General features: G+C 44.5%; 1 protein-coding gene across 1 annotated transcript; it reads left to right on the top strand.

Annotated features, from left to right (window-relative positions):
• Positions 1 to 3,760: 3,760 nt before the first annotated feature.
• MRGBP (MRG domain binding protein) lies at positions 3,761 to 11,020 on the top strand. Its single transcript, XM_054045553.1, has 5 exons — positions 3,761 to 3,939; positions 4,986 to 5,107; positions 5,637 to 5,718; positions 8,249 to 8,323; positions 9,571 to 11,020. Exons 1-5 carry the CDS (start codon positions 3,777 to 3,779, stop codon positions 9,759 to 9,761), a joined length of 633 nt encoding a protein of 210 aa, XP_053901528.1. The 5' UTR covers positions 3,761 to 3,776; the 3' UTR covers positions 9,762 to 11,020.
• The last annotated feature ends 832 nt before the right edge of the window (positions 11,021 to 11,852 follow it).

The raw sequence follows: 11,852 nt of genomic DNA, 5'->3' as shown, positions 1-11,852 counted from the left end.
GATTTTAAAAAATAGCAAACCAACGACTCCTGGAAAACTTTGAAAAACATTCAATTGCAGAACAATTCTGTTACTCTATAATTTATTTGCCTTTATTTCTTCCTTCGTTTTTTTACTCCTTGGAACATATGTATGAAAACAGGAATTTGTTGCTCAGGAATTTATTTGCTCCTGCTGTTTAGTCATCGCAGGAATTCATAATCTTCTTTTTGTAGTCCCACTCGATGATTTGACAAACATCAAATTGACAGATTAAACCAGATCTGGAGCCAAATTAGTTTAAGGCTCAAGATCAGGGGTGGAGTTTGGATTGGGACAAGGGTACTAAATTGGGTTCAAATATACCAAAATCTTGTGAACTGTTGATGCATGATTTTAGATCAAAATAGAGAAAATCTTGTGAAATCACAGCTCTCCAGTGGTGGATGCACTATAATAACTATATTGATACAGAGATGGTGATGGGCAGATTAGATATCTCAGGAGATTTCCACCATCTTAAACAGTGAAAATCTCATGGGGAAAATTTGTTCTTGCAAGATTTCTGCCATTCTGGGTTGAGAGCTCACAGAAATAGGTGTTCTTGTGGGATTTCAATAGCATCTACAGCTGGGAAAATAGTCCCCTTCCATTTTGAAATGAGGAACTGGATCCCGGGATTCAAATCCAAAAACCCCTTCTACCCAATATTCAAAAGAGTTTAGATTTGAGGTTCTGGTTTTGACCCACCTCTAAATGTTTTATCTAACCCTTTAACCTCTTTTAGATATGTATAGAGCATCAGTCACCATTGTAACAAGGGAGGGGTGGCCAATCTGTGGCTCCGGAGTCACATGCGGCTCTTCAGAAGTTAATATGCGGTTCCTTGTATAGGCATCGACTCCGCGGCTGGAGCTACAGGCGCCAACTTTCCAATGTGTCGGGGGATGCTCACTGCCACAACCCCTGGCTCTGCCACAGGCCCTGCCTCCAATCCACCCCTTCCCGCCCCCTCCCATGAGCCTGCTATGCCCTCGCTCCTCCCCCTCTCCCCCAGAGCCTCCTGCAGGCCACAAAACAGCTGATCGGGAGGTGCGGGGAGAGAGGAGGAGGCGCTGATCAGCGGGGCTGCCAATGGGCAGGAGGCACTGGGAGCCGGGGGGGGGGGGAGCTGATCGGGGGCTGCTGAGATATTACTGTGGCTCTTTGGCAATGTACATTGGTAAATTCTGGCTCCTTCTCCGTCTCAGGTTGGTCACCCTCGACAATTAGACACGGTGAACACCCATGGAAACAGAAACTTTCCATTGTGGAATACTTTTGATGATAAATGGGTAAGTTTTTCCTCCGTAGTTTTTATTATTAGGGTAATTTACTAGGGCCTCTGTACTTGTAAATATCTGCTCCTGCTGTTTATTATTCACATGAAATAGTAATCTTGTGTTTGTGACCACAGTTATTTGCTGTGGAAATTATTTTAATGTCACAAAGAGGATTAAGATTTCAAGAGAGAAATAAGCAGCAGGAATACCTGATCACCTTAGCAACAGAGAGGCTGTTTCATGCCTGTATACCTAATAATAAAAAGGAGAAAAGACAACACAGAAGGGATGATATATTTTCACATTTTTCTGAATGGAATGTTTTAGGTAACAACTGTCTCACGAGGCAATAGTGACCTCCCTTTTCAGAATTCTCAGCAGCTAAGCAGTTCCTTAATTTTAAGCGTATTTCAAAATGTATCAGCCGCAGGTGTGACACTTCAATTCTATCTGAACAGTTATTCATTATCTAGTGCTAACAGACCATACCCGTCCCTAGTGGAACTTTGGATTTCACTAGTATCAAAAGACATCTGAGTGCTTTAGAAATATTAACTTGCACAATATGGGGAGCTGTGTGATCTAGTTAAAACAGCATTGACCTGTGACTCCGGAGAACTGCACTCTATGCCCACCTCTGCCACTAACCTGCATTGTGACCTTGGACCAGTCCCTTCACTTCTCTGCTTCACCTGCATCCTTCATCTGTCTTGCCTTTCTGAAATGTAAACTCTTTGGTGAAGGGGACTGTCTCTTACTATGTATGTGCACAGCACCTAACACCAGTACCTTCAACTAGAAGTTCTACTGGAATGCAAATAATGTTAATATTGTACCCCTTATAGAAACATCTGATAAAAATGAACATTGTAGGGTTCTTTAGAAATGTAAGCTTCTATAGAAACTACTCTAAAAAATTGTAGAATTTAATAGAGAATGAGAACCCATCTACAGATGTCTTAATACCAGCCTATTGAAGAGAGAGAATTTTCTATAGTAAAATCTTTAGGATGGTTCAAAAAACCTAGAGGGAAGTTATTTTCTATTAAATTCATTAGGACTTCTCATAGTTAAACTATTAATTATCCCCAACTTACAGATTTGCAAAGAGACAGACAGACTGAGGACTGGTCTGCACTTAAAATTAGATTGACCTAGCTACATTGCTCAGGGCTGTGAAAAATTTTGCTTCCTGAGCATCTAGTTAGGTCAACTTAACCCGCACTGTAGATGCAGCTAGGTCGAGGAAGAATTCAGAGTGTAGCCATGCCACTGTATCGTAGACCGGGCGAAAGACCAAGATTCTCAGCTGTGTCCACTGGTCTGAGCTTGGTTTTGGTGCCCAGCTTGACACAGCCCGGGGCTGAGTTTCAGAAGTCCCAAGCACCCTCAGCTCCAGCTGCAGTCAAGGGCCGCCGGCGCTGCAGTTCTAGTCAGTGTTTTCAAATGAACACAGCCAGGGTATGTCAGAGGGCACCCAGTTCCCCGGGCCAGAGTCAAGGCCTTTGCTCAAGAGACAGGCCTGAACCAGACCCCACAGGTCTGATGGGCACCGAAGAGAGACATCCCCCCAACCCCGATCGCTCCAGTGCCTCAGGAACCCAAGCACTTGCGCCCCAAGACCAATGGGGGCTGGCTCTGAGAGGGCAGCCAGACTGGCCCCCTGGCCCTCTCCTGGGGGATCTAAGCTGCCTGACTGGGACTCAGGCCCAGTTCTAGACCCCAGGTGTGGAGAGCCCAGAGCAGCCACCAGAGATGAAGGGCAAGGAGTGCCTGCCAGGGGGAAGCAGCCCTGAGCCCCCGCTGCAGGTATCTGGGCAGTCACTAGGGGGCGCCAGGACTGAGGGGCAGGGAGCAGCTTCTGAGCCCCCACTGCAGGTATCCGGGCAGCCACCAGGGGGTGTCAGGGTTGAGGGGGGAAGGAGCAGCCGCTGAGCCCCATTGCAGGGATCGGGGCGGCCGCCAGGGGGCGCCAGGACTGAGGGACAGGGAGCAGGTTCTGAGCCCCCCCTAGGGAGCGGGGCGGCCGCCAGGGGGCGCCAGGGCTGAGGGGCGGGGAGCAGGTTCTGAGCCCCCCCTAGGGATCGGGGCGGCCGCCAGGGGGCGCCAGGGCTGAGGGGCGGGGAGCAGGTTCTGAGCCCCCCCTAGGGATCGGGGCGGCCGCCAGGGGGCGCCAGGACTGAGGGGCGGGGAGCAGCCGTTCAGCCCCCGCTGCAGGGATCAGGGCGGCCGCCAGGGGGCGCCAGGACTGAGGGGCAGGGAGCAGCCGCTCAGCCCCCGCTGCAGGGATCAGGGCGGCCGCCAGGGGGCGCCAGGACTGAGGGGCAGGGAGCAGCCGCTCAGCCCCCGCTGCAGGGATCGGGGCGGCCGCCAGGGGCAGCGCAGAGGCCGGGCCGAGGCCGGGGCGGCCGCCAGGGGGCGCTGCGGCGCCGTGCAGCCGGGACCGCGGCGGCGCTTCCGGGGCCGCGCGGGGCGATGGGCGAGGCGGAGGGCGGCTCGGCCGGCGGCGCGGAGAAGCCCCCCGTGCCCGCGGGAGGGGCGGCTCCGGAGCCCGGCGCGCCGGCCGAGGAGGCGGTGGTGTGGAGCCCCGAGGTGGAGGTCTGCCTCTTCCACGCCATGCTGGGCCACAAGCCCGTAGGTGAGAGCAGGCCTCGGCCAGACCCCGGCCTCGAGTAGCGGCGCCGGCCGGGGAGGAGAACCGGGGCTGGCCGAGGCTCGTGACGCTCCTGGCTCAGGGCGCTGGGAGGGGCCGGGCCCGGCGCTGCTGTGCCGCCCCTAGCGGCCTCCCGCGGGCAGCGCCGGGGGAGGGTGGTGCTGCCCCCCAGCTGTCCATCCCGCATGCCGGGCTGCCCCCCCGTAGTCCCAGCGCCCGGCTCCCCCCTCCGAGCCCCCCCGCGACCCCCAGCCCTCCCCCCAGGGCGCGTTTCCTCCGCCCACCGCCCCTCCTTTGGGGGCCTGTAAGTGGGTGGGGACATGGGGGGGTCTCTCCTCTGGCTGGCCGCGTGGGGCGCTGCACCCACATCCAGCCGTGAGCAGTCTCCGGAGGGGGGAATCTGCCCTTACAGGAGCAGAGGACAAGTCCCAACCTTGTCTTTTTACAGGCAGGGCCTGAAACAAGCCCTGCCCCCAGTGGGGAGGGATTTTTACATGCAAAAATATAGGTAAGGCAGGAATCATGAATACAGGGAAAACGTAACAAGGCAGGGGACTACTGCTGGGCTTTCCTTTCCCTCCCTAGAGGGAGTGCAAGAAAGTGTGGGGGAAAGGGGTCACAAAAGCTTATGCTCAGATAAATTTGTTAGTCTCTAAGGTGCCACAAGTACTCCTGTTCTTTCTCCCCTTCAGTTGTTCCTTGTCAAGGGTACCTAGAGGCAGTGAGGCATTGTCTCTGCAGCCTTGGGGGTGAGGGGTTGTTAGATGCAAATAAAAAATCTAGAAAAATGTTTTTGTTTACTGTTTATCAACCCGGCCTTTCCAAATTACTTGTTTGCAGCTTGCACTATTTATTGCCTCTGGCCTACCTGTGCCCGTGCCCTAAGCATGGGGGAAGACCCATATTACACAGCCTGGATTTTAACAAGTAGACCTGCACAGATCTATCGCAGTTACTTATTCTGTGACGTGATACACATACATCTTAATGAATGTCGCTGATAGCGCTAACTTTTTCCTGCCTTCCTTCAGGTGTGAATCGGCACTTTCACATGATTTGTATTCGAGATAAATTCAGTCAGAATATCGGACGTCAGATTTCCTCCAGAGTGATTTGGGATCATTTGAGCACCATGTACGACATGCAAGCACTAGTGAGTATAGAAGATTGGCATTGGGGAATCCTGATTTCCAGTAGATTTCAGCAGCTTCAATATGACATACTCGTTGGGCCTGATTCTTACATTAATGGAAATTAGGTGATGCCTGTGAGGTCAGTGGAGTTTCACCTGTGTAAAACTAGTATAGGAGAGAGGAAAATCAAGTCTGTTATTTCTTTCATCTTATGCTCTTGCTTTGATGTAAAATTTCTAGTTCTGTAGGCCCTAATCCAGTAAATACTTAGGCACATGCTTAACTTTATACATGTCAGTAAGACTACTTGAATGTATAAAGTTAAGAACTCACAAGCGTTTGCAAGATCAGGGCTGAAAAATACATTGTCTCCCTCACATCCTGTATCTTGTCCTCTGATAACCCTTACGGAACTCTTGACCTCAGACTCACTATTATAAGTTATTTGATCTTTTCCTGTGCATGAAATTACTCGGGCGTGTGTTTAGAAAATCTGAGCTGATAGTTCTAACATAATCATACAAAATAATATTTTCTTTCCTTTTTAAGCATGAATCTGAGATTCTGCCCTTCCCTAATTCAGAGAAAAACTTCATCCTGCCTGAGGAAATTATCCAAGAAGTGAAAGAAGGTGAGATCTGATACTAGTTTTTATGTTGGGATGCTCTAATCCAACTTGAACTCCAGAAGAAGGGAAGAAATAGTGATGTACCAGCCTGGTGCCAGTGTTTCACATAATTGGATTGTGTGGGCATGGAAAACAGTAGAAAAGTTTAACATAGATGGGATCTTTGATACAAAGACATTTTATTTACATTATTTAGATCCAAACTCTCCCTTTGATTGAGTACACAGGTCTTCCACTTAGCAGGGCAGTGGGGGCTGCTATGTGCAGCAAGGAGGTCAAAATTTGACCCTTTGGACTCATATGCAGGTGATTAAAGGTTTATTTGTTTTGTGGGCGAGGCAAAGTTGCACACTTTAGTAAGACTACCATTGGTAGTAAGCACTATGTCTGACTGTGTTTGCCAGGATAGATCCTTTGTGTTTAAAATGATGGCCATGGAGTTTTGTTTTATTTCTAGAAAGAACTATATTAAAATATAGAGTCTGTTTGGCCAATGACAATTCTAATTGTGTGTATGTAGTAAAATGTTACCGATTAAGATTCATCAGGCAATTGTTACAATAATGCTACTTCGTTAAAACAGTTTTATTTAAAAAACTGCAGTTACATTGGATAGCTGCAGTTCTCTGGCAGATAAAACACTAGCCTTTTGGCGGGGTGTTTCACAAATCACCTGCAGTGTTTGGGAATCTGAAATAATGAATTTGATTGTTAATTTCTTGCATTAATTTAAGATAAGATTCTCAGTTTGCTTTCAAGTAATTTGTGAGGCAACTACTACAAGAAGTGTATGAAGAATTTATCCCTTCAGAAGGAGAAAGGATTTTATCTATGGTGCTCTTGGAAATAAACAAAATAAATGTATTTATAGGTTAAAGCAATACAGTTGTATTTATCAGGGATTTGGAGCAATCAAATTTTTGAATTGCTCTGCTCCGGCTCTGCTCCAGCTCCGGGCATAAAACTTACTGGTTCGCACTCCAGCTCCACTCCAAATCCCTGGTTTATATTCAACTCTAAAAACTGTTCATAGAATCATAGAACTGGAAGGGACCTCGAGAGGTCATCTAGTCCAGTCCCCTGCACTCAAGGCAAGACTAAGTATTATCTCTAGACCATCCCTGACAGGTGTTTGTCCAACCTGCTCTTAAAAATCCCTAATGATGGGAGATTCCACAACCTCCCTAGGCAATTTATTCCAGTGCTTAACCACTCTGACAGTTAGGAAAAACTAATGTCCAACCTAAACTGCCCTTGCTGCAATTTAAGCCCATTGCTTCTTTTCCTATCCTCAGAGGTTAAGAAGAACAATTTTTCTCCCTCTTCCTTGTAACAATGTAATCTTTTATGTACTTAAACTGTTATCATGCTCCCTCTCTGTATTCTCTTCTCCAGACTAAACAAACCCAATTTTTTTCAATCTTCCCTCATAGGTCATGTTTTCTAGACCTTTAATCATTTTTGTTGCTCTTCTCTGGACTTTCTCCAATTCATCCACATCTTTCCTGAAATGTGGCACCCAGAACTGGACACAATACTCCAGTTGAGGCCTAATCAGCATGGAGTAAAGCGGAAGAATTACTTCTCGTGTCTTGCTTACACCACTCCTGCTAATACGTCCCAGAATGATGTTCGCTTTTTTTGCAACACCGTTACACTGTTGACTCATATTTAGCTTGTGATCCACTATGAGCGCCAGATCCCTTTCCACAGTACTCCTTCCTAGGCAGTCATTTCCCATTTTGTATGTATGCAACTGATTGTTCCTTCCTAAGTGGAGTACTTTGCATTTGTCCTTATTGAATTTCATCCTATTTACTTCAGACCATTTCTCCAGTTTGTCCAGATCATTTTGAATTTTAATCCTATCCTTCATTTAATGTTTCTCCATGATTCTTAGACTGCCTAATTTCAAAACTCCTTTGTTCTTAGAGCTCCTCTCTGTGTAATCTGATCTAGCAGAAATCTCCACTGATTGGCCAAAAAAAAAAAAAAAGACAGTCAAACTTGGAAGATCCAGATTGTCATCAGGTACCCAGTGCTGTTATCCAAGATAGGAACTTGGAAATTCAGATGTCTATCTCTGAAAAGGGACAGTAGTTCTTATGATATTTTAAACTACACTGGAACGACTCTCAACTACTAGCTGCAATAAGTATTCCACTCAATATTTATAAAAGGCAGCATCAGTCCAAGCCATTGCACTATATTTTGCCCAGTTACTATTATATTTGTTCCTATTAAGAAAAAATCGATTGGAATCTGTGTTTTGGTGACCTCTGCCCTAATTGTTTCCATGACTCTACCTTATATTTGATGTCAGCAGTGTTTGTGGCTCAATTGTTCTTTCCATTCATCTGTTTTTTGGCAATGAATAATCTGTTTACTTAACTTGAGTCAATGTTGACTGTTACAGTAACCAGTTTTGAACACTGTGCACTTACAGTTGATCCTGAGGTGCCGAACACAGGAAAAGATCAATTATACTTCTATCAGACAACAATCATCATCTGCTTAATAACTCTTTTTACAGGAAAAGTAATGATTGAAGAAGAGGTGAAAGAAGAAATAAAAGAAGAGTTGGAAGCTCATGCAGGCCCAGAAGAAGGTACATCTGTAATTTTTATACTTTATAGCCACACTTATCTAGAAGGCAACAGCAGTTCTGAATGGGTTTCATCAAGTGGTATAGGCCCAAAAATTTGACTTACCTTAAACATAAAATTGGCATGATATGGTACAGAATCTTTAAAGAACAAAAGAGCATCAGACCATTGACAAGAACTAAAATACTTTTGAAATGTACAGAAACTACTGTCTTTCTGGAGATCAACAAATTTGAATTCCCTTTGCTGGTTCTGCAGTTATACTGAACAGTGCCAAAGTCCTCAAACAGTTGATTTGAGCTCTGGGAGCAGGTGGGAGAGGATAAAGGGCCATAGCTGATTCCTATTAAAGCCAGAGGTAAAACTCTCATTGCAGTAAGCCAGCCTCAAGGTGACAAAGGTGTAGATCACACTAGCAAGGTCCACATTGAAAAGAAATGGTCGCAATCTTCTGGCTAGGTGCAGATGGAAAATATGTTCCTTGTGTCTTCTGCTATATGATCCTCTAGCAGCAGCTGTGGATATAACAGTATCCCTAGTTTGTGAAACTGAAACAGATGGTGGGCACCACATCATCAATGGGAGGAATCCTTGCAGTACCAGATTAGTTGGTTCACCTATTTTGGCATCCTGCTTGCAGCAGTTGCCAGTATCTGATATTTCAGAGGAATTACCTTTTGCTCCCACCTCAGTTGTGCAGTGCTGAAGCAGGGGAACTCCATTCTTACCTCTGAAGCTTCCTCCCTGACGTATGAGATGTGATTTCTCTCATCACTTTACATTGGACCTTGTATTACTGCAATCTGTGAGGATTTTGCTGTTCATTTTAATAAGAGCAAGATCAAGCCTATTGTTAGTGGTCTGAAATTATCCAGTTATATCATAAAATACTTGTTTAATTTTAAAATACAGCTACAATATTTACCTCAATGACAATGAGTTTCATAGGCTGAACATGTGCCCTGTAAAGTAGAAGTTCCTTAGAATAAAAATTATTGCAATATAATCTAGGTTAGTGGATTATACTACTATTTTTAATTGATTTATCAAAGTATGTGCAGCATTTTAAGGACAAATAAATGAAAGTAAGGTATTCATTTTAAATAACTTTTTTCTCTGTAAAATGCAGAGAATACTTGCATACTTACAAGGATGTTGGGAGGCTTAATCGGTTTGAAAATTGCTATAAAGTATAAAAAAATTGTTCATATGAGCCTGATTTGGAGTCATTGCTTTGATCCCTTTTCAGTTTATGCACCTTCAGGAAACTTGGGAAAAGCAGCTGAAAAACCAAGCAGCAAAGAGAAAGAAAGGAGCTCATCAGATTCTGGGTCCAAAGAAGGAGCTGATAAAAGGAAACGTAACAGAGTCACTGAAAAGGTCTTAAATGCAAACAGCAATCCCTCCAGTCCAAGTGCTGCAAAACGGCGCAGAACATAGAGAATACAGTGAAAGACAGGTGCTTTTAACTATAGAACCAGGGAAGGGAACAGTAGAATGGAATAGGAGAGAAAATAAGTTGTTATAAAGATTTTATTAGGTGGAGAAAAAACTATTTGACCCAGATATTAAAAGCTTCAGCACATTGTCATTATGTGTGGACATGGGTTTGTGTGTCTTCTCTCGTAACGAGTTGCTTGCTGGTCAGTATTGCATAGCTAATCGATGGCTACGTTCTCAGGATACTGCAGGAGAGTTGGCAGCTTTACAAGCAAGTGTGTACTACTTAACAAGTCAAGTGGTGGCATTTTAAAATATTAGTAATGCGCGCGCACAGACACTGTGTTAACACAGTTTGTGCAATAAGCTCTTGGCGGAACAAGAGCCTCAGTTTTTGAAAAGCTTACGTCATTTATTTAAAGTTTGGATCCCTTTCCGGTCTTATTTGTATTGCTTTCTTTGGTGACCATTATGGCCCCATGGTGGGTTACTGTTCTTAGGACATTTTACTAGTAATATGTTCTAGCAAGAACACCTTTTTCTATTAAATGTCTGGCTTTGTTGGTCCAGTAAAACTAAAAGCTAGCACATTAAATACAGATCTAAGGTGAAGCATTCTTTGTTACTGTTCTGTTTGACTGAGGGGAAAAGTAAACCCTCTGTCTCATGGAGACTTAGTGTGGTATAATTTATTTTTCAACCTTTAAGTACATACTGTAAATAAAGGAAGATGTTAAATGTTTCTAGACAGAAGTCCTCATAAGTGGCTTAAACTAATATGTCCAGTAGTGCCACATGGTATGAAAGGGATCCACTGCACTATGCAAGAACCTGGAGATACTGCCTCATCCAGTTGTACTGTAATAGTGTGTATATAACAGTTGTTTTTGTATTTCAGTATTTAAGTCAATTTTTTTTAAAAAGCTATTTTTACAAAGGGCTGTTAAATGGAAATAATATTGTAAAACCTTAATCTTGTGCTGTTATTGTACTTTCCTGGAGTAGTTGTAGTTCGCTCTTACTGGTATTTTGAAACTTGTTTCAGTCTTATATGCTAGAGTATTGAGAATTGATAGCAGTTACTATTTTTTTGAATTGCCAGAAAATGATCAATTCCCCCATTTTCTCCCTTCCCTCTTCCTGACATACTGATTTTAATAGGTGCGTGTTAAACTGCAGAATGAAGCAGTCTGAAATGTTATTGGGTTATATCTTCACAGTATTAACTTTACTGTTAAATAAAAAAAAATAGCCCAACACTTTTGTCCTGCAGCATTGTCATCTACTTGAAGAAGTGTGAATCTAATAGTTTGGCTCATTGTGTTTTATTAGTTGACCATTGTGCAAACTAGCTAAAAAAAACAGGCTTAGGACCATTTTTTAAAAGATGCTGATAGGTGCCTAGTAGGACTTTCAGAAGTGTCTCTGTGTTGGAAATTGTGGATCCTCCTCCCTTTCCCCTGTTTTAAACAATGGAGAAATGGATGTGGCTTGTTTTGGTTAAACAGCGGCACCAATAACTGGTATGTGGTCCTGTACAAAACGTCTTTGCCTTTGCAATTGGCTCATCCATGGATCTCAGTATAGCTCTGGCAATCTGTGTTCATTTGGTTTACTGCTGCTAAACAGGCATCAGAGACAGCACATCACATGCTGTGCTAGCCTTTGCCCATCATTTGTGTTTAAGTGACTACATGGTAGATATAAAATCCAGAGCATATGCCTTAATCATGAGGCTATTTTAACCTCTTAGTTTCTAGACCTCTGCTCCCAAGTTTCTGCCCTCCTTTCTCAGATTCCTCTGCCCAGCACAGGCAGCTGGACTGAAAAATCAAATCCTGCTGCTGTTCTTGCTCCAGGTCGATAGAGTTTCCTGCTAGAGGCCTGTCTTTTTCTACTGGCCTTCACTACACCCCACACTGGCCTCCACAGACAAGAGGGCTCATCCTGAAGAGAGAGGAGAGGGATCTGGCATAGGAAAAATGGAAGGGCACTCCCACGGTACGGAGTGACAATAGAGATAGAGGGGGGGAAGGATGATTTTATATATATATATATATATATATATATATATATATATATATATATGAT

Source organism: Malaclemys terrapin, chromosome 12 (genome assembly GCF_027887155.1).
Source record: "Malaclemys terrapin pileata isolate rMalTer1 chromosome 12, rMalTer1.hap1, whole genome shotgun sequence".
NCBI classification, from domain to species: domain Eukaryota; kingdom Metazoa; phylum Chordata; order Testudines; family Emydidae; genus Malaclemys; species Malaclemys terrapin.
This window is presented reverse-complemented; position numbering and strand designations above follow the sequence as displayed.

Excerpts from the sequence above, each read along its gene's own strand:
- MRGBP (XM_054045553.1), top strand. The coding sequence starts at position 3,777 with ATGGGCGAGGCGGAGGGCGGCTCGGCCGGCGGCGCGGAGAAGCCCCCC. Across the intron at positions 3,940-4,985 it reads GCTGGGCCACAAGCCCGTAG|GTGTGAATCGGCACTTTCAC; the intron begins GTGAGAGCAGGC and ends GCCTTCCTTCAG. Across the intron at positions 5,719-8,248 it reads TATCCAAGAAGTGAAAGAAG|GAAAAGTAATGATTGAAGAA; the intron begins GTGAGATCTGAT and ends CTCTTTTTACAG.